General features: G+C 41.0%; 1 protein-coding gene across 1 annotated transcript in view; it reads right to left on the bottom strand.

Moving 5' to 3' along the window:
- LOC308385940 (cadherin-7-like) overlaps positions 1 to 22,997 on the bottom strand; it is a 123,553-nt gene extending 100,556 nt beyond the window's left edge. The window contains exons 1-2 of the mRNA XM_080865155.1: positions 22,703 to 22,997; positions 16,976 to 17,557 (exon numbers count right to left, since the gene is read on the bottom strand). Of these exons, the coding sequence (XP_080721281.1) occupies positions 16,976 to 17,212 (237 nt within the window). The 5' untranslated portion in view covers positions 17,213 to 17,557; positions 22,703 to 22,997. The remainder of the gene's footprint in view (positions 1 to 16,975; positions 17,558 to 22,702) is intronic.
- Positions 22,998 to 23,893: the final 896 nt, after the last annotated feature.

Genomic DNA, 23,893 nt, shown 5'->3' with positions numbered 1-23,893 from the left:
TCAGGACCTTCTTGCTGTGCGGCAACAGTGCTAACCACCGTGCCACCGTGTTGCCGCATTTTTTATTTTATTTTTTTTCCTTTCTGGAAAACCTGTATAGACCTGTGACATACCAGAAACACGTGGCAAAGTCAAATTTTAATGTAATGAAGCACAGAATCTAAACCAGTCTCCACTCCCTGGATATGACTTGGGAACAGGTAAGACGCTGGATGCTTCAGTTTTGATAATGACGTGCTTGATACGTGCAATACATAATCAGCTGCTGCCAGAGGAGAGAAGGGGCCTGTTCTTCGTACCTCGCTAAGTGAGTTAGCTGGATTAGATTGTTGACGATTTCGCGTGATCCTGGATCGTTCGGTTCCCCGAAGCCCATCCGGGACTTGCTGTCATAGCAACAGAGCCGTAAGCGTAAACCTGCTGGGGAGCAGATTTACTTTATGTAAACAGGATTAGATCGCGGCCACGCAGGTATGTCCGCGTCATCATACGAAAGCAACAGCGATATTCCGCCACTGTTCCACCATGAATAAATAACATCACTGTAACTAAAGATAATGCAGCACTTGATCCTTTTATTGATGTCACACAGATACATACAGGTCAGTCCCTAAAAAAAGGGAAATGTACTATTAACATTCTATTACATGTATTTGATTATTACAGATGTAATTCATATTTCAGAGTAGTAATTGTAAATTACTTCGTGTAATCAAGATGAGAGACCACGGCTATAAAAGCGAAGGTGGATTTGGGAAGCCTGTCGCAGCCATGTCCTGTCCGTATACGCGACCAACCCATTGCGGAAGGTGCAAGATTGATAAGGAGAGTCCTCAGAATACAGCGTATGTTGCGGGATAGACAGGATCCTTTAGCTCAGCGCGACAGTGTGCTCATTGAGAGATATCGATATTCCCGTGAGGGTATTATTTACTTAACCAACTTGTTGACGAGGGGGTGCAGGACCACCACCTGTCTTTTTTTGCTCTGCCCTTTTCTTGGTTGCTGTGATGAACAAACTAACAGAGTATTACAGGCCAGTATTACCTTGCCAAGAGACGAAAAGCAACCTAAGAGATAAATATTACCATTCTGTAGAATACTCCTGTATTCCACTTTTACTTGTTCCCATGTTCTTGTGGGTCCTGTTGTGGCTCTAATGTGAAAGGGGATATAATATAACGTATTATAATGTAATGTAATGCCATATAATATTGGATAATATCGTGTCATATGATAGATCTACCCTACCGCCTACCGGTGTTGGCCAGAGGGGCCGATGGCGCGATATGGCAGCCTGGCTACAACCGTAGCTGCCTCCACCAGTGTGTGAATGTGAGAGTGAATGAATAGTGGTATCGTAAAGCGCTTTCGGTGCCTTGGAAAGCGCTATATAAACCCAATCCATTATTATTATTATTATTATTAAATTACCTACGAGTCTGATTTGTCAGCAACTTTCTGCCAGCCCTCTCTCCTTGCTTTTGCAGCCTTTGCAGTGTTCTCTTGCGTTTTAATTAAACTCTGAAACTCCTGACATCCCTCACTCATGAGTTCTTGCTCTGCTGCCGGAAAATACCGAGCACGCCCCTTCGACATTTTCGCCGACCAATCAGAGGGTTGCCGATCACTGTTTCTGCTATCGATGCGTATCCCCTTTTACGACACCCAGTGATCGCACATTACTTCATCCAGCTGTACTAATCGTCAACAGCAGGTGTGTTCGGGGAACCGGATTAGCGAGCTCACGGTTAGCGCGATAGTTTGGTCTTGGATGTTTCATTTGATCTTGGATGTAGTGAGCGACGTACGAAGCACAGGGCCAAGGTGTAGTCAGAAAGTAAGTCTGCCTCAATGAAATTTTTGTTGTTCTATTGGGACTAAGATTGCTTGGCTTAGCAACTCTAGATAGTTTTGCCAGAAAAATGTCACAAAATTTACGCTTAGTTGTATCAAAGAATTCACAATACTAGATATAATGCAATGTCTAATTGTGTTTGATACTGTTTTAAAAGATTGTAATTAATACTATTTTTAAACACAGAAATTGGTAAGCTTTTTTTCCCAAAGCTCAGGAGTGGAAACTTTGCACAAGCAGGAGAATACACAGCAGTACAAAAGACTGCTAAATGCTAGAACGACATAAATGGGACAGGCACGATTCCAGTGCCTCAACCAGGTGGAGAGACCAGACACAATGCATTCACTATAATACATTCAAGGACTGTTACTGTTACGTGAGCTTCTTTACCTTGACTCCTTCTCTTCTCTGCAGCGCCTATATGCAATAGTCAGGCATAAAGTCAATCATCTGCAACTGGCATTGAAGTACAGCATGTGCCCTGTGACCCCAGCTTTCCCCAGTTCTTTTGAGAAAGAATAAAAAAAGCCTACCTGCTTTATAAAATGTAACGAAAGCCCAGTGCTGTGGAAAAAGAAAAGAAAACAAGAATAATGCCATCTCTTTTACACTACCGACTGTGCTGCTACGATCCAAAGGGATTATAAACAACTCAAACAAGCAGTACTACTTCAAACAATAAAATACCTTATTAAACCCCAACATGAGAGGGCCTTAGGGAAGGAAGACTTTTGATGTGTACACAATCCCTCCAGTAGTGAATATATTTAGTCTCGCACCAAGAAAAAAAAGGAGCAAATCACTCTCCTGACTCCATTCTTCATTCTGAGGGATATCAGGAGCCAAATTCAATAACAACCTTAGATCATAGCCCAATCCATCTCTGAATCACCCCATAGTCTTTGCATAGCCTTAGCCCCGCAGCATAATTTAACACTGTCAGACTATGAACTCATCTCCGCCATAGAAAATGAATGGGCTTGGTTCCAAGAACAGGATATCTTCACAGAAATCCCTCAAACTTCTCCGCAGCAGCTAAATTTAACAGAATTTCAGCTGTGTGTGTCAAAATGGAAGCAAAAAGGAACTGAAAGGGATGGAATTTGATCTGAAAAGAAGGGAAATAATGTGTCTAGCACCTTTACCTTTCATTGTCCATAGGCCACAGCAAATTGTCAGCATAAGGCTGATGTTCTTTTGAATGAAAGCCATTTAATACGCGTAGTTCTGATACAGTCATAAAAGCAGTTGACTTTTTTATGTAAAGGTACATTTTTTACCGTAGACTCACATTTATATAAAAAGAAGAAAAGGAAAAAGAAGAAAGAGATCGCTCATTTAAAAGCAAATTCACACACAGTCAATGTCCTTGGTTTGTATCAGCATTTAAAAAACTTCCAAAAATGCAAAGAAAAAAACACTGCGACTAAACATTATCTGCACCAGCTAAGATCCACTTAACCCCATTGTCCCTGAAATTGAAAGAGAATTGATTCAGCCACCAGCACTTTTCAGTGCTGTTATTGTTGTTATGGTTTTATAAATTAGCCGTGGGTTGTGAAAGTGTGATCCTATCCTATCATGTGGAGTCAGTAATGACGAGCGTTCATTTTCTTCACTAAAGTATCCGAGTGCTAAATGCTACGCAGGTTTTTGTGTTTTATTTTCATCTTAGATAAGGAGAGTGCAAGGAACATGGTGATTACAATTAGCCTTTAAATTAAATACCTTTGGGGGAAAAAAGGATACAGCTTATTGTCTTAGTGTATGTTGGGTATGTTTTTAGTAGGTTAAAGGTGGATTGCAATAAAATTCCTATTTATAATAAGGCGCCGGTATAGCTCACTTGGTTGTGTAGGTCAGCGGTCCCCAACCTTTTGGACCACGGACCGGTTTAATGCCAGACAATATTTTCCCGGACCGGGCTTTAAGGTGTCGTGGATAAATACAACAAAATAAAATGATACGACCAAGACAAAAACTGTGGTATTTTGTAAATATAATAATAAACCCAAATTCACTGTGTAATTGTGTAACTTTATTAGCAGCGTCCTCCTGAAAATGCGCCAACAACATTGAGAGTAACATCCTTCTCTCTGCCCCTTAATGCTCTCTGGTCGCTACGGTAACGTGCTAACATTTCTTTCAAAATAAGACACAACTACAACACGGGAAAAGACCCAGGAAAACCGAGTTAACGATAAAAACCCTGAAAACCATAAATTTCACACCCAAGCCTCAACTCTTGCGGCCTGGTACCAAATGACATGGACCAGTACCGGTCCGTGGCCTGGGGGTTGGGGACCGCTGGCGTAGGTGACCCATGCCACTGCGGAGGTCTACTGCAGAGGCCTGTGTTTGAGACTGTCCTGGGCTGTGTGCCAGTTACTCTTGCTTTCCTGTCAATAAAGGCTAAAAATTAAAAATAAATATTTAAAAAAAAAATTATTCTAAGTAAATCTATTATCAAATTATTTCTTTCTTTTTTTTTTCCTTTTTTTTTTGCCTGTCCCATTTGGTTCTTTAGCCATCAGAATTGTTGTCTGAAGACCAACAAGGATACCCAATGGATTTACTTTACCAAATGGATCATCGTGGCATTGCCGTATTGGTCCATTTGATCGACCTTTGTTTTTATTATTTATTATATTTTATTTTCAGATGTTACAGACGGGACAGACATGAGTGAGGGATAGGAAAGGGAGAAAAAAAGAGGAAGGAAAAGAAAAACAGAAGGGGAGAGGGACAGTGAGAAAGGGGGGGAGAAAAAAAATCTCCTGGATCACCTGTTGAGAGAAGAAGAATAGAAAACAAGCAAAAAAAAACCAAAGCAACATACTAAACACAACACCATCGCATTAATCTAGCTAAGTGTAAACAGCAGTAAATACTAAATATTCAATGTTGTTGTGCAGCACGCAGGACAGACAGCGCACAATGTGCAGTAGCAGCCAAGAAAGGTGTAATTTAAGTCTACGAGCAGTGAACACCCGTGTGCATACCTGTGTGGATCAGCGCGCTTGTATTCAAATGGTTTCCACATGTAATGGTCTGCAAGAGGATGTAGCGAGCCATAGCCCCGTCCCCCAGGGCATGAAGCAGGCATGGAGGAGATCCAGGCCCCAGACATCAAATTATTTCTAATTAGCTTTTTTTGTAAATATAATTGATGCTAAAATGCTGAACATTGATGGATTCTCATATCAGCAAAGCAGCAAAGTATTAGCATTGTACTCTAAGTACAGATCTCTAAATACAGACTCTTTATTCTCTTGGACTTGCACACAACTCTTTTTCATTCAACTGTGTCTATGCAAGGTGGGACAATTCAGAATACATGTGGAGGTGGCATGGTTTCCACTGTGATGGTATTTTACCCAGGTGTAAAGGCAATTATTGCAGTGTGACCACATTCTTAAACCAACTAAAGTTGAAACTAGTTGAAAGGTCACATAATTCCAGCTCTTGTTGCTTTCTGCTTCCTTCCTATTAGTCACCGCAAGTCTTTCCTTACAAAAAATGAATTCAAAATAAATTATAGCAGCAAGTGGCACTGCTGCTAACTCTGCCTCATTTCGCAAGTGATCTTTGATTACAATGCAGACAGATCAAGATAATGAGAAAGCATTTTCCTGCCAGGTGTCAATGCACAAGCGTGCGGATGTCATTAATCCACCACATGTTAACACCAGGTGTAAATTAGGCCTTAGTCTTCGTATATGATTCCTCAACAACACCATGCAATCTGTACAGATGAAAAACGACCTGTTTTTTCAGCTCTCAGTTAAACATGAATGATAGTGCAACCCTATTATTAGGCGAAATAAAAGCTGAATTTAAAAGGTGAAATTTGACATTCTGTGATGCAATTAGTGACAATGTGCAATTAAAAAAGAACGACTAATGACTTCAACACGGTGATTCAACCACAAAAACAAAGATGCAATTCATAATTAATGGATTTCTCTCCATTGCAACAAAATTCAGCATTTCTTTCTTATCTGTAGGCAAACAAAGTATGCATTCTATTTCTGGTCTCCCGCTACCAAGTGCATATTTTACACAGTGTACTGACAGTATCTTGGGCCGCAACCAACACTGTCTGCAAATGATGAAATACGCCTTTTAGAGCAAAGGTATACAGGCTCCATTGTGAATCATGGACATTAGTCTGATGACTGGCTCATACAATACCCTAATTGCCTCATGTTACTATGCACAAATTCTTCTATATAAAGCTAAAGGGCTGTTGGACATCAAATTGCTACACAAGTCACATACCATCAGCTGAACATAAAGAATGCACGAAAGAAGATTTGGCTACATTTTTTTTAGAAAAACCTGCAGTGTGGCATGACTTGTTATGAGGTGTTTGAAGCTGCTACCTGATTTTGTTAAGTATGCCCTGTGCCATATGTATATAAATGAACAGCACTGATATGGAAATAGGCATGCTAACACTTGTCGTTTACTTTTAACACAGTTCAAAGTAAGGTTTGTGAGCATTTGTCATGCTTTCAGAAAGGACGCCAAGAAAGGAAGACATAGAAACGCTATACCAAGAGCTTTTCCAGTACATGTAGGTCATTTCTCCTCCCAGTGGAAATATAGCCTGTTTTAGGATTAAGGGCTATGATTCATTATGACTGAATTTAATTACAGCGAGAGGTGGCCAATGCATCCCCGGTTTTAGCATATTAGGGTCCCTTCATCTATTGGATGGGAAATGTCTAGTGGAGGGTGTGGGGGCAGGGTAGGGAAAAAACTGAGTGTGTGGAGAGAATGGGAGGAGGTGGAGGACTTCAAGTTACTCTGGCATAGCTGCAGTTTCAACACACATACTTGGACACACACAGAGACACAAAGGGAGATAAAAAAAAAAAGCAGATTACTGAGAGTAATCAGGTTAAGGTGAGAAAGTAATGTAAGTTGTTTATTTTTATCCCTTCAGCCATTTACGAAGAGAAAGAAGCCTGATGTAAGAAGACTTTCAGTATTAATCACAGTTTTGTGATACTCAAATTTAAATTGGCTCTCATAATCTGCTACTGTACATAGCAATGCTTAATGTGGTTGGTGTGATTTGTAAAAGTAACATTTTTACATTAGCTCTAGTGTTAACCGTATAGTCTAAAATATGGATTTAGCTAATGTGACATTAACCCCTGGGTCATAAAGTCTCAATTTTAGTATTTTTGGGGGGCAATTATCAATATGTTTAGAGGAGGCCACAATTGACAATCTGATAGACTCCATGCGACGATGTGTTGCACTGCATGAGGCAAATGGTGGTCACACCAGATACTGACCGGTTCTGGGTCCCCAGACCCCCAATAGCGCAAAAAAACTGCACATTCCAGGGTGGCCTTTTGTTGTGGGCAGTCTGAGGTACACCTGTGCACTACTCATGATGTCAGATCAGCATCCTGATGTGGCACACCTGTGAGGTGGGATGGATTATCTCAATATAGCAGATGTGCCCACTACCACACATTTGGACTGATTTGTGACCACTGTTTGGGAGGGATGGTTATATTGTGTATCTGGAATGAATTTTAGGTCTCTACGTCCATCCCATGGGGAATGGGAGCAGTAACAAAGGTGTTGCGTTTATATTTTTGTTGAGTGTAAATCCAATCCATTATTATTATTATTATTATTACCCCCATCACCTCTGTGGACTCATTCCGCTTCCTGGGTACCACCATCACCCAGGACCTGAAGTGGGAGCCCACCATCACCTCCGTCATCAAGAAAGCCCAGCAGAGGATGTACTTCCTGAGGCAGCTGAAGAAATTCAACCTGCCAACACGGACGATGATGCAGTTCTACACTGCAATCATCGAGTCCATCCTCGCCTCCTCCATCACCGTGTGGTACGCTGGAGCCACTATCAGGGACAAACAGAGACTGCAGCGTGTTGTGCGCTCTGCTGAGAAGGTGATTGGCTGCAGACTCCCATCTCTGCAGGACCTGTACACCTCCAGGACATTGCGGCGTGCAGCTCGGATCTCAGCTGACCCTTCTCACCCTGGACACAGTCTGTTTGACCTGCTCCCCTCAGGCAGGAGGCTCCGGTCCATTCGCACCAGAACCTCTCGCCATAAGAACAGTTTCTTCCCCTCTGCTGTTGGACACATGAACAATAACCATATGACTGTCCCCGCCACTAACACATGACCCTACGCTGTGTCACTGCACCATTCCATGTTTGGCACTGATCACCACCTGCACTCATGTATATATCTTTCCACGTAGCACTCTATTCTTATTCTCATGTATATATCTCATGTATATCTCATGCACATATCTTTCTACGTAGCACTTTTAATTCTTATTCCTACTTTTATTTTTTTCATGTCTATTTAAGTGCTATTTATGACACTATGTTTGCACTGAAGCACCGCAGCAATTTCCTAATGTTGTAAACCTGCTCAACATTTGGCAATAAAACCCTTTCTGATTCTGATTCTGATTCTGATTAACCCAAAATAAGAAACCTGTTTTTTTGACTCAGATATGTTGTTTCTGAAATTAGACTTCTTCTGGAAGTGGGGAACAATCAGATTAGCATAGAGCTTTTGTGTTTTTATTTTTTTCAATCAAATTGAATGGAGTTTTGATAGACTTAACCCCCCCCCCCTCCCCCCCAAGCAACACTGGCTAATACATAATGAACTCATCTCAAAATACACTTGACACAATGAACAATTCTCTGAAGGTATCTGGAGTACAGAAGATATGATAAAGATGGGAAAACTCAATATCGATGTACAATCTCAGTTTAAGGAAACATTTGTAAGACCTCATGGATTCTGCCTAGTAGCCCTTCAGACTAACTCCAGATACAAAGGAGAAAAAAATGCTTTTATTTTACACAGTATCAAAAGCTACGGATCAGTCAATAAAAAATAAATAAAAATGATGCACAGTTTCATTACATTATGAGGAGAATAGTCAAGTAGGCTCTGTGCATAGCTGACTAACATGTCCACCTACTGACTGCCTCACTTTCCAACTGAATAAAGACAGTATATCTATATATTTCAGGGCGGGTGAATTATCTTCCCATGCATACTTAAGACTCCTCAAGCTCTTTTATAAGGAAGAAGACACCATAAGTTAACCAACTTTTTTGTAATACATGAACTGCCTGTATGAAGGTTAAGCTTGCGTTAGTCACTGAAGTAGAGAAGAATTCTTGATAACCCTATTCTACCAATTGCAAAAGTCTCCAGGCCACTTGTTATCCACTTTGTAGAGGAAAAATAGAGAGAACTAAAAACTTAACTTTTGTAGTTATTCATAATACATCTATACTCTGAGCGCAGGCTGAGGACCTCTCTTGAATTATTCAAGATCAAACCTGTTGGGGATGTCGAAAATTCAATACATCAGCACTTCAGGAAACTTCAGCTAGACCGTATTCAGATAAAAAAAAAAATGCACATAAAAAGATACAGAAAGAAAATACACAACAACTTCCCTCCGCCTACAATATCCCCTAATATTTAACTGGGTTAAAACATAACCAGCAGTGACAAAGTCAGTTTTTCTTACACAACGTATCCTAATGTGGAAATCACATACGTCTTTTTTTACCCACCATCAAACTGAAAAATACTGCTGAAGGATGAGACGAGAGGAGAATGAGTAAATCAAGGCTTTAAATGCAACACCTAAAAGGCAAACATCTAATACAAACAGCTTGTGTAAATGTTCAAGTAAACTCTGAATAAAGCCAACAACATTTTAACATCTTGATTTTCTTTCTCTCTCCCTTTTTTTTTATAAATATGAATAAAATATACCATGTTTTAAATCCTGTGGTTCATTTGATGCACTGTATGTGAAAAGCACCAGTTTCAAAAGCTGAAGTCAAATGGACAGATTGCAACAGCTTTCACAGTCTCAGCAGGAACAAAAACATTTGCATCTTGTTAAACTCTAATCCCGACTTCAGAAAATGTTATCAAACCAGTCTCCATGCCCAGCAATTTCTGGAGTTCTCCCTCTGAAAAATAAGCATGTTCAAAACATAAATTAACAGCCAAGATGCACAAAGAGGAAAAAACTCACTATTGATCATTCAGGGCTTCACATCAGATGTTATTTTAAATATCCTCAGATCCAAATTGTGTGCTTCAAAACAAATCGTAACATTTGTCCTGCAGGTTAGAACTAAAATATATTCTAATAGTCTAAGTGAACTGTAGAGGTGGCCACACCGCAAAACTCTGACCGCACCAAACAACAAGCTGTGAAGCCCATCATAGGCTGCACAAATATTCATAGAACCCTTTCACTGTGGTTTTCCCTCAGAGACAGCGCACCCACCTGTTTAAACTCAATTATCCTGTAAGCTTTATAAACAGCTCGATAAAAAACAACTTTAACAACCTCCAAAAGAATCCTCATGGTGTACTTCGCAATGTACATGGTGCAAATTGCTGTCATACCTCCATAAGCAATTATCAAAATCAGAATCAGAATAATTTATTAATCCCAGAGGAAATTATGCTAATAATATATGTCAATATGTTAATAAGAGTAGGTACCTAAAAAATGATAGATTGGCAGGATCTACCTTATAGCAAAATAATAAATACATAAATAAATAAATAAATAAATAAAAAGAGCAAGACATCACTTTTAAGGCTACTGCAGTGTACTGTAAGTAATGGTATGGGGCTGGCCACCTTTTTAAAAATGCCCTGGCTCTTCCATTATGTTATGCATTAAAACCGCCTTTGTGCAGAGATTGTCTATATTTGCATGAAGTCAAATATCAAAGATCAAATTTAAATGAAGCCTAATCTGTTGTGTGATTACAGTTAATCAATTTTATTGCTTTAAACAGTTTAATTCATTTAGTATAGTTTGTTGGACACCACAGAATTAACAATTCTCTAAATTGCACCTGATTGGAGGTGTAACCAGCTAAAGTAAGTCAAATAAACCTGTCCACAAGTGTGTGTGCAAACTTAATGACATCTTACTTAATTTCCCTAATTTTAAAGCTTGATCTGACTTGTTTTCAGGTCAGAATCGACAAAAGTTAAATAAATAAATGAACTAGACTACCTCTCATAGTGTAGTGCAGAACCTACTTGTACTACTTCAGCTTGTTGAAACAAGATCCTAATCCTTCCCACCCCTCCTCCCAAACAAAAATGGATGCAAAGACATGCAAAGTGGCGTAACTTCAGCTTTACAGAAACTCATTTCTACAGCATTATTGTATTACTCCAAAACCGACACGTCATTGCCTGTCTCTGATTTGGAACCTTTGTGGTTATTCGTGGCAAATGAATAGTATGCTATTTTGGTGAATGCACTTTTTCACCAGAATAGGCCTTGGCCAGGCATGGTAACTTCCTAGAGCCTCCCTTGGTCGCCAAGCAACTGCTAACAGCCAAGAAATACCCTGGCACATCACCCTCTGTCTAACCGTCGTTTATACAGTTCAGTTTTTACACAAATTAAACAAACTAGATATAAGATGTTAATTAGTGAGCCTTAGGGGTGTTGGTAAATTGAATTTGTTACCTGGCTACCAAGCTAGCTGTTACACTCTGTTCCCAGTGTTTATGCTAAGCAAAGCAAACATGCTGGTGGCCACAGCTTCATATTTAAGTGAAACCAAAAAGTTCTCTCCAGAAAGCAAATAAGGGCATAAAACTGAACCCCTGTCCACATGTAATCATATGTTTGCAGACATCCAACCTGTTGCCATTCACAGCCAGCCTGTGTTTGGTTTAAGGGTCAATTACCTTGTTTGGCAAATTCTGTAACTATATGAAACTCTGCAACCTTGCTGCTAAAATTCATGTCTATTTAGGAGATCTTTGGTCAGACCCCAGCCACTAAAGTCAACTTAGCTTACTTTAAATTATTAGCTGTGTTCTTTGATGATTTGCATGTGCAGCTTGTCGTCTGTTTTGCCCTCAACCTCATATAAACGGCTTTGCCCTGACTTTGTCCCAACCTCCTTCTAGACTTTAAGTCAAACTTCACCAAATTTGCTTTAAAAATTGCCCTGCTGATATTCACTTCAGCCCTATATGTGTGAGAGAGTCCAAGAGTAAACAATGTCCCCATCCTGTCTTCCCCCCTACCCTGCTGATAACTACCCTACTGTCTGGTTTACACTGCTGTTTTTATCTTCTTTGATTCTCTGGCTTGAATAACGGCTTTCCCACTATCTCAGATGGCCCCAGGATGCCTCTCGAGCTCCCAACTATGTGAGCTCTTGTCCCTTGTGTGTATGATGTCCCCGTGTCAGCTTGAATCACCCTCCTCTCCGACTCAACAGGCTGCTCTCACCACTCCCCAGCTGTGCGGTGTTTGTGGCACCAGCAAGTGTGAGTAGACGCTAGTGAGGCTGACCTTTGCAAGTTGCCTGTGCGCTATGATTCTAACCCATTTGACAGTGAACACTCCAAAGAATGCTAATGAAGTGGCTTGAGTAGTAACACATTATGTTCACTCTGGTGTAATTATCTGTGGGACTGTCCCTGCTGCCCACGATGCATATTGTTTGATTATTAAGCTGAATTACTGTCATTCCGAACACCGAGTTCCCGATGTCGGGTCACAAATAACTCATAATGCACGCACATGAAAAAATATCTAGTGGAAGTTGCAAAAATAAAAAGCACAACAAACGCTTGTTGCACAAAAAAACGGAAAATTCTGTTTCTTTTGTTGAATTTCCGGCACCTTTGTACATTTGATAGCTCAGCGCCAGAGATGTTTCCATCAAGAGACGGCTTCTAGTCTTTTGCTCTTCGTAAGGGTTCTTTTATTTGTGTTGAAAGAAATGCTTTTGAGTGTAGCCGAAGAGCCCCGGCTACTGCTGCCCAACTGCCGCTTGAATTATAAGGTGAAATTGGTCCATCCATTACTCGGATGGTTAGTTAGATGGCTAATTTTGAAGACATCGCTATAAATAAGTGCGGTTCAGCACAAGGGCTGCTTCTGTGCGCTTGTACCTGTCAGGGCTCTGTGTGCGGGCAGGCAGAGATGAGGATCCAAATGCAGGACTCAAACACAGAATTGAAACTCAAAAAACCTCAGCTTTATTGCTGGCAGAAAAACAAACATGGAGTGAGGATGGATCACTGAGACCAAGGACACACAGGCATAATTCTGAGGGTACGACGCGACACTGAGCATGGGAAAACACAGGGCTTATATACACAGGGTAGTAACGGGGGAATCGGCAACAGGAGGGAGACACAGCTGGGAGAGATCAGGGCTAACGAGACGGGGGAGCTAAGCTGCACACACTAATATAAGACAAAGACTTTCACAATAAAACAGGAAACATGAATTACAAAACAAGCATGCAGACTTTACACTGAGAGACAGACAGAATGACACATGGAATCTGAACTAAATTAAACGTGAGATATAACTGAGAACAAATCCTTAAGCACGGATAAACAGAAACAAGAAATAATAATCATCATCATCACTACGAGAAGAAAACAATCCATGAAGCAGAAATAAACCAAAACATAATAAACTCAAAATACTGGGTCCAACGGACCCAGAACCGTGACAGTACCTCCTGTGATGTGAAGCAGCACTCTGCCTCAAAGGCTGCAAATTTCTCTCGCTCCTCAAACACAAACAGATCCATGAAAAATAGCATGTGGGAGTGGATTTAGAAAAGTTATTGAACATGGAAAAAGTGTTCCGAATTGCGAGGCGAGTGATGTTGATGCATTAACAAAAACAAAGATCTAAAAAAATTTCACACCTCCTAACACCGCTTATTCAGCAGATGCCACACAGTGCTGTTTCAACACAGGCAAATATTTAGCCACATGAACACCCCGCAGGAAATGCGCATCACATCATGTTTACCAGTAAGCGTTTGTTAAGTGGATGACTTGTTCCAGCGTTTTCACTTGTTTAAATAAGTGTGTTGACAATTTGCGGTGGAGGCTGTGTAGTTTGAGGTTCTTTAATGTATATTTCCACTGGCTTGATTTGACTGCCGCTGATTCCAGGCCAGTACACTTACCCGAGGCTGAGTGCCAAGGCATAATGAGACATTTGGTTGTGAAATTCAGAATCTGACAGAATGCATTAAAGCCAAGCAGACTGCAGATACGGGGAGCAGCCAGGCCAAAGTGATAACTTCCTATTTCCTACTGACTATATCATTTTTGCCTTTGCTTCCAGCCAAACAAATGGCCAAATTGTGCTGTGACTGGATCATTGTTTGGACATGGATTCCTATTGTTCGTCATATTAGATATCCGGATACTTCTGACAAAAGCAATTACTGGTTGTGCCACTCTGGTGTTGTTGCTTATAACCTGCCGGGAATTTTAGGGCTGTGTGTGTTAGCGCTGTAACTTTATTCTTTTTTTATTTATGAAGAATTCATTTCCAGTAAGGTCATTTTCGTGACATGGCAGGACCTTCCATGTCACTCACACTGAGTCACAAGGTCAGGGTGTCCCACCCACGCTTTTTTACAGCAGCAGTGTGCCCTTGCGACATCAAACAAACACACACTACGTGACAACTATGATCTCAGGGAACAAATAATGTGACAGCTTCTCAAGCTCCCAGGCAGCCTGCTCTGCCCGCAGGGAGTCAATGAATCAGATTTTTGATATTTCTCAAAGGGTTTGGGCTCGGGCATGAGGTCAGATGCAAAGATGTAACCAGTCTGATTTTTACATGCCTGCTGCTATGTTGTCTTTACACCGGATTGGTAGATGAATTACTACAAAACTACAAAATGAAAAGAAAAAAAAAGCCATAAAGGATGAATCAGTGTTTGAATGGAAAAATAAAAGGACCTCTTAGTCAGGAGCTTACTTGCAAATGAGTTTGTGTATATTCCATGTGAATAAGCGGATCTCAACACATCTATGAATAAGTAATCAGTCTGTTCATGTCCTTTGGGATTTACTAACAAGAAAAGCAATCAGACACAAGAATGTGTAAAAGAAAACAGGCACTAGAAATTCCTGACTGCGCCGCTGACCTCTCTTTTTTAACTTTCAAATGGGCAACGCAGGACAAGGACACGGCACAGATGTTCACAAGCAAAAACGCTCTCCTCAGTAGTCAGATGTAACAGATATCTGGGGACACACAGATCAGACAAAACTGCATTTAAGATGACCGCGGACAAGAAATGACCTTTAGCTGAACTCCAGCAATGTCACAAATAAGCTCATTTTGATTTAGATGCTTTGCTCTAGCAGCCTTCTGGCAAAAAAAAAAAAAATACAGAGGAGAACAATAGGACAGTCAAATGTATCCTAATTCCAGCTGGAGACGCTAATCCAGTTCAGAGACAGCGAGGAAATGGGCTTGTGAGAGCAGAACTAGCAAATACATGCAGATGAGAATGATTATCCTACAGACGAGCGGAAAGATGAAAACTAATTTAATAATAAGACCAGAAAATTCTCCAAGATAACAGGGATCTGGAGACCAATCCAAGACCCATCTGGCTTGCACTGCACACGCTAGAGCCATTTTCCAACAGGAGCTGTCCATTTATCCTGTAGCGCTGAAAGCTGGGGAGCAATGCTTCTGCACACTGCAAACTAACGGTTCTGCAGAAGGCTACTCCAGCATTAGTATTGGATTAAAAATACCTGTGGATACTCATTAATGTATTACACTACAGATGTCAGGTACTTTTACCTATAGAGTATACAGTATATTTACTTCTTTACACCTCGATGAAAAATTCTTAATAAAATACATTATGAGGGGCTTTCCCTTAAAGTTGATTTGAATGTTACTTTTTCACTGACTGCACCTCTTTGAATGATTCATTTTCAGCTATAGTGATTCCATTCAACAAAAATAAGTCAATTTTATGCTACTTACATCTCTTTTTCAAACAAATTCTTCTACTTATTATCTACTGCACTCACAGGGGATATTGTACTTTTTTTGCACTGAATTTCTTTCAGAGCAATGCATGTCAAAAACTCAAAATTGCCTCTGTGTATAAAATGTGCTTTATAGATAATCTTTCTATTCCCTGCCAAGTTAGAAAAGGCCTTGCATAGATACTTTGGTAAGTCTTTTTAAACATCCCCTTTCGAAGGGATTAGCCTGTTCAATATTCACAGTAATGCTGCAATGTATTAAACTAATTTAAAGTATTACAGTTGAAAGATCAAGCTTTTACTAATGGATATGTCAGTAATTGAAGTACAATTACTTGTGTCTAAGCAAAAACTACAGGTGTGAGATTACACATATAAACATGTCCTCAGAGTGCCTTTAGAAGCCTTTACTGGCTAGTTCCACACCGTTTAAAGATGAATGAACTACAAACTAAATTTTAAAGTTCTCTAAATAACTTCCTGCATTGTAATTGTACATAATTAAGTACACTGCGTTGTTTTGTCTCGCACTTAAAATGTGAACGCTGGAAAATTTCTTATAAAGGCGTATTTTAATGCTATATTACTCAGTTAAGTGGCCTATGTTTTTACCACTATTGGTCTTTACCTAAGGAAATGCTACCAGCAGTGTTGCCACATCTCATAAAAGCATGATTAGTCACTTTGTCAGTGTACCCTCGCGTTAACTATGCCATTTATGCCTTGCTTTAAATGTCATTGGGAGGTTTTTGTACTTATTTACCTGCCAAAACAGGCATTACTTTGATCTATCTGCTTGGACCTTGGCAAAACACCTACTGTAAAAAGACACATTTGAGTAATATATATACCTTTTTCTGTGGACTGATTACAATGCAAATTACCTTGTCGATCTCCAAACTAAAACTGCGTGTTTCCACAAGCACATGCTTCAAACTTGTCGCAATAAAATGCAGAATGTCCTCCCACACTGTCTGCATTTGGTGTTTTCATTTGTTCAGCATTTTATATAGGACAATAGGAATATGTACAACTCTCTGAAACCCTGCTGTGTCCCAGATTTTGCAGGTCATTGTGGTAAGGAGTTATTGATATGTGTATTATTGTGCAGGTGCAGCAAACGTGCAAAAAAATGATAAATAAATAAAAAACACAAGTAGGTGCTGATTTGAACAGCAGCTCAGTCACATTTCTTGCACATATACAACACACTAAACTGTGCTAATGGATCGCTTACCTTGCCAACGTAGAGAGGTTCATTTCCTGTGTACTCTTCTAATACGAAGAACTGGTTCCATACCCAGCTGCGTCTGTTTCTGTGCGGGACATCCCAGGGGTCTGGATCAGAGTGTGGAGACTTCTCCAGATCCCCAGAGCTGGGATTGAGACCCCAGCAGCTCCTCTCCTGCAAGGGAAACAGGAGCGCCAGAAGAGCCAGGGCTCTGCATATGCCTGAGCAACACCACCAGATCATTTGGGCTTTTTCCAAAAAGCACTGAGGCCAGAAGAGGAGCAAAAATTAAAAAAAAAAAAAAAAAGACAGAAAAGCTGAAATGTCAAAACCCTCAGGGTTTTATCCACACAGTCCTGACCCTGTGTTTCACCAGAAAGCAAGAGCAGGCAGACCCTCAAAAGAGCACAAGGGTTGAAAAAGAGTCAAGCTCTGCATTTTGCTGTATTGCTCTTCTTTTTTGCCTGATTGAAGACTAAAAGTGAGGTAATTCCCTCCACTTTGGAGCCAGATCGTTGACATTAAAGCCAGCTAACAGGGTCACTGGCGGCTGGAGAGGCTTCAATGCAGGGCCTTTATAATTGGCACCTATCAGAACACAGAGAGAGGAGAAAAAAAAGAAAGAGACAAAGACAGAGAGGAGAGGAGAGAGGAAGGACTGTCAGCAAAATTGCTTTGTGACCGCAGCCACTTTGGGCAGCAAGTAACGTGGCTGCTGATGCAATGATAATGACATTTTTCACCAATCATAAAGAAATTGGTCAAAAATGAGCAGACAGTAAATATGTTAAACGCAATCAATGTAACGCCCTTCATGTACACACTGTAACCTACACACACAACAAAGAACAATTGGTTGAGGTCAAAATGTTAATAAGGCTTTGATGGAGGGAAAGTGACCTGGCTTTTCAAGAGATTTCACACCGAAAGAAACAGCAGCCGCTGCGTGGAATAACAATCAAATGCCATTCAGCTGGCTCTCAATTATCTGGGTTTTTCCCTCACCAAGGTCATTATTTTGTCACATTTTCTTTGTGTAAAATCGCAGTGTAATGGCGGAGGGGCTCGCCATTCAACACTAACAAGCCACATGATCTGTGTGGCTAGCTCTCATCGCCTGGATTAAAAATAAATCTGAGCTGTCAGCAGCATGATGGCCCGGGCTCTTCTGACCTCTACTCCGAGCACTCTGTTGCCCGGTCCGAGCACATGCAAGGGGATCTATCTCGCTGCCATCCTCGCTCTGTGACAGATCCCCAAAGATGCCAGAACATGAAGACTTGTCAGAGCAGAGAAAAGCATCGGCTCCTGACAGATAATGTTCTTCATGTCACAACACATCCTGGCAGTTGAGCAATTATATAAACTTCATAATATTGCTGCTTTTGTCTGTCTAATTTGACACCTAATTAGAACTTCAACAAATTCCCTCAATAAATATTTGTGAAGGAGGCTCACGGGAGCGACGCTTTCGGGCACATTTGTATGAACTTGAGGCGATACGAATGCCATTTAAACTTCAGCAGGTGCTCTAAAGCAGACGTGCAGAAGACTGAGTGTTTGACCATACATGTATTTATTTCCTCACTGACCTCTCTTTCTCTCTCCTCTACGAGCGCATTGGCAGGGCCCTGGATGAGGAAGGTAATTGCTTTGGCATACAGTGACCTCTGTCTTCCCACACAGATTCTCCAGTTCTCATTTTACTTCCTCTCTGCCCCCCCAAGCAAAATAAAAACAGCACACCACACATCCTGTGGAAGTCGTTTGCTGTACCTCACCACAGCAAAGTCATTAGCCAGCGCTAATAATTAATACTGAAATGACAACAGCATGATTGTCACCTCTGCAGACACATATGTGTATGCTGTATGTGAGGAGCATCCTCAACACGTTCTTTTATTTTTCTAAAAGCATCTGAAACTCTTTCTTTTTTTTAAAAATGCATATTAAATAAATATTTCTGGTCAAAGTGCAAGAAGCACATAAACCACTACAGGGCACAGCTTTATCCAGAACACTATGATAACATTCTGATCTGCCATTGCTTTCAATGTGAAAAAAACCACACAAAAAACCCCACGTATGCTAAACATACTAAATCTGTAATGTGTGCATATGCATTAATACACAGATTCAAAGTCACTGCCTCTACATGACAATTTAATGGTAGAGGTGGAAAGTGGAGCAGATCTGGCTGCAGGGCAGCACGAGTTGTGAAGGCAGGTTGCAGCCGTGGTATTGTAGGAGAGAATATCGGCACAGGGTCAGTGTGAGCCGAGCGGCCAAGTTAATGCTTCTCATTTCGCGAAATCCCGAACACGAAGAGACGGGAGGCTGGAGATGACACTGATGCAGCTGTGGGTGCAACTGCAGGTTCAGTAAAGCAGATATTGGCTTTTTAGTTAATGAGTTTCTGTTGATTTACTGTCTGTTTGATTTTAAGTTATTAGCCAACTCATGCAGTAGGAGAAATCAATTTTTTCCCAATGCAGTTAAGCTGTTCATCATTTTAAAGAATTAAAGCGTATTATATCAATTGAAAGTGATTGAAATAAATTCACTACTGGCAAACAGAGACGAACATACCAAGAGCGTTTTGTGAGACTGGTGTTTCTTTCTTTTTTTTCTGCTGATGTCAAGTTGGCTTTAAGTTTTGTGTGTGTGTGTGTGTGTGTGTGTGTGTGTGTGTGTGTGTGTGTGGGGGGGGGGGGGGGGGGGGGGACTCAATGATGGTATAACAACAGAGAAAAAACTGTCAAATGCTTTGTCCCCTAGTAAGTAAGCTGGTGGAACCAAACACTGGAGGAATACTGTAAAGCAAAGGGACACAGAGACTGGCACAGTTGGGAAACCACACAGGCACTTTACCTTCACTATAGCAGGCTGCCCATTATTATTCATTTAAAAGCAGTTTTTTCTTCTTTTTGAAAAAACACGGTGGGTCATCCTGCTTGAAAGCCCTCACAATGTTTGTGCCATATCCCTTAAATGCTTCAGTTAGTTTTCAACGATGCAGAAAAAAAACTCTTTCTTTTGCTTTAAAAATATTCAGATATAATCATAAAGTTGACTCACTCAGTCTAGCAATATCAGGCTTTCAAAATGGTCAAAGCACACACAGGATTGCCTGTGAAGAAGCCGACTCTTGGTTGGCCGTTGTCAACGCGATGACTTTAAATGAAGTGAAAATGTGAGATAAAGCCATGAATGTAAAGCCTCCCGGTCATCCCTCGCTTCTGTTTCTCTTACACACAGTCCTCTAATCCCATTTGCCAGTCTCACAACAGGATTACCAGTGCTACAGCGCTCAGTAACCAGTCACACGCTTCCTCTGATCCATATTCTCCTCCATCATTGGGAACGTGCAGTGTCTTCTCCCCGGGGGGCAGATCACGCTACACAAACGTCTGTGAACCTAAGTCAATTATGGTTTGGGACACTTCACAAAGACAGATTCATGTGTCATACAAGCATACGGCCGCAATTAAAACTACTGGATAGGTAAATTTAATAAGATCGATCCATTTGACTTCTAGGAATCCTTGGGTCCTGTGATTCATGTCTATGTCTGGCCTGTACACCACCCCATCAACTAAACAATTTTGCAGACTCCCACCTCCATCCCACCCCCCACGATGGCAATGGTACCACCTAACAACAGCAGGCTCTCAACAGCAGCTGAAGATGTCGGTTTTAAACTCATATTTCAGTTTCCACAGATCCCAATTTCAAGAAACTACAAGAAAGGAAAAAATATATAAATTAGGAACCATTTGGACCACACACCACAACCCACAAAGCATCTGCTGCCAACATCATGGTGCCAGACATAAGAGGACGCCCCCAGAGGTTTTGTGCACATGGTGGGATGGGTCAAAGCAGTTTCTTTTTTTTGAGAGGGGGGGAGGTTTTGGCAGCATGAGTACAACCTGCATAATATTGAGAAGGTGATTTTAATGCTGTGGGTGATAGGTGTACAGTATATTCACTGGAGAACTTATAGATCTAGCCTTTTTGTGTGTTTTGTGACATTTAAAGGTCTGTTTGTAATAAAAAAAAAAGGAGCTGTATGTGAGCAGTTTTCATATAAATAATAGTAGCATGACATTTCATTGATTTTTCTTAGACCTTCTCTCCTTGCTTGTCTTTTTATAAAGAAATCAGAGCACAGGGTCAGCTGCAGAGCAACAGTGGCCATATACCTGGCGGGTCTTCAAGGATATTTACAGTGCACACAGATCAGACTCTTGCTGACGCAGGAGCTTGAACCCGAGCTCTCCAGTTGAAAGGTGGTCGTCCCTCACGCTGATTTCTAACATCTCATCTCGCGTTCATTTAAATTCACCTGGCATCCTGCACTGGAAGAAGCTGACTGACATTGTATGCTTCATACGCTGCACGGAAAAAGATGTCAAGATGTAGATGGATGTGCTCAGGGCCAGGAATAAGACAATCGCCTTTTTCACCTATATTAAAGCACTTCTGAAAATAATGCCAGACTTGCAGACTGAATCACTGTTTGTCTACCAAACAGCAAGTGGAACAATGTTAAATCAAAACTCTCTGTTATTAATTTTCCTGTAAGAAAGCAAAGCCACCTGTTTTTTATTAAGGTTTGTGTAGGTATTTCTAGGACAGTGTTCTAAAAGAAGTGAAAATGCTGACCTTCAGTTCCACACACGCACAAAACAATCATATCTTTAATTGCTTGCGCCGAATTAATAAACATAATAAATCAAGCAGCTGATGAACTGTATATTCATTCCTCTCACTATGGCGACTATGTGGCATGCAGGATAAAAATAAAAGTAACACGAGTGAACCAATTTGCACAGATAGTTTGAGGCATTTTGTTGAAAGCTAAACAGACACTTGGGGGAAAAAAAGTACCATCTCAGTGAGTCATTTTATTGTATATTGATTCATAATGTCATTTTTGTCCTTAAACAAGTGGAACGCTGTGCCAATTTCTGGTATGGTTCCGCTTATTCCCACTGCAGTTATTAGTTTCATGAATTTCCTCGAAGCATGTGGGGGTATCTCAGCCTCAAACAGGGCAAATCTTTTCATTTTAGAAAAGTCTTAATTCCTAATATGATTGAAAATAAGTTCATTTTTAAAGCTTCAGGCATTTTTTCCTTTATGTAGGTTGATGGAGGGGGGAAATGAGATTTTGCAGCTCATTTCTATACTGAGTGACCCTTTGCAGTGCAAATCAGCAGGTATCCCTCTCTATAGAGACCTTTTGTTCTGGTCAGGTTTGCACAGTCAGGCGACCTGGTTTCTTTGACCCTGCTGTTAACTATCAATAATTGCGCATTGGCTGCCGACACCTGCAAGATGCAGAAAAAGTTCGCAGGGCGCACCTGTTCCCTAATCGACCTAGCGGCGTTTTGATAATTTAAAGAAGAAGAAAAAGGAAAAGATCGAGTGAACATCTTGACAACTTCAGTGTTTGGAGAAATCAAGCAGGAGAGGACGGAGAGTGGTGGCAAATGAGCACATGATGGGAAACGGGCAGCACGAAAGCGCCGACAGTAAACATCTCTGTGAGCGACCGCCGCAGGAAATCCGTGTCCACGGAATACTAATCACAGAATAAGCGACGGGACAAAAAATGCAAAGCAAAGCCCTAGTAGCGCATACATTAACAAAAAAAAAATGTGGGAAAGAAAGAAAGAAAAAACTCGAAACATGATTGCAGCTGTGAAATCTATTAAAATTACTCACCCAAAGAAGATGGAATAACTTCACCGCGACACGGATGGTGTGCCGTGGTAGAAGTTGGGCTTCTTCTCTCCAGCACACGCAGAAAAAAACGGCTTATGTCAAAATAAAGAGTTTGAAAGTTTTCATGATGAAATTAGTCCTGATGGCGGTGCACGGCTGCTGGAGATCGGCTACCGAATCGCGCGTAAATGCTCACCCTTGGCAGGGATGTGGCAAGTCTGATTCTTTCTCTCTCGCTCTCCAACTCTCTCTCTCCCCCTCTCTTACTCTCACGCACTCTCTCACTCTCACTCTCTCTCCCTCCTGCGCAGTGCTGACTCTGTGCAGGGAACCCCAGCTGCAGGGTTTTGGGTACGTATCTATATTTCTCTTAACATAAGGCAACGAGGGAATCGGAACACCGGGCGAGACAGGAAACGCTCTCATCTGAGCCAAATGCTCGCTGACTGGAGTGGAGGGAGCCTATCGAAAGAGTTTGACCAAAATAAGTTGGCAAGGAGGGAGCCAGAGACACACGCAGCGTTTTTGGCAAACCGGACGAAGAACCAAAATTCAAACCTGCCAAGTTTTTGGCAGCAGATGGCATGCGTACTGTGAAATGATTGCCTTTCTAGGAAAATCAATACAAAATTATTGACACCTTCAACCAGCGAGAGGAATTTAGCATCTCCCCTCACCTTGAGAATTAATTAAATCTTGAGAGCTACCACATGTTTAAAAGAACTCTCTCATTTTTAATTTTGGGAAATTTTGCACTTAGGCACATGTGCGTATTTCTCTTTTTCCCCCCAGAATAATTCACACTTTTAAAACACAATGTTTATTCAGTACGCTTTTTTTCTGAAGTTCCACATTTGTGCTTCCGGAGTTTTGTTTTTCGCCCAATTAGCAGCAAACTGAGCTCCTGTGGTGACAGAAGAATGCAGCATAAGGCTGGCCTCTCTTAAACTACGGCACCTCTACAGTCACAGACTCTGAGACCAACCAGTATTAGTTACGATCCTAATTAGTGACAGTAAACACACTATATGTGCCAGCCCTTCCAGATAATAACGCATGCATTTGCAAAACAAATTCTCATCGAGCCTAGGCAGTGTTTGGACTTTGGTATTTGTTTTGAAGCAGGTGGTTTACACTTACTCTTTTCTTTTTCAAAAGATTGTGCACCAGTTTTCACATTGCATTTCGAAT

This window comes from Rhamphochromis sp. 'chilingali', assembly GCF_963969265.1.
Source record: "Rhamphochromis sp. 'chilingali' genome assembly, chromosome: 18".
NCBI lineage: Eukaryota > Metazoa > Chordata > Actinopteri > Cichliformes > Cichlidae > Rhamphochromis > Rhamphochromis sp. 'chilingali'.
Note: the sequence above shows the minus strand (reverse complement) of the source record. Positions and strands in the feature narration are given on the sequence as shown.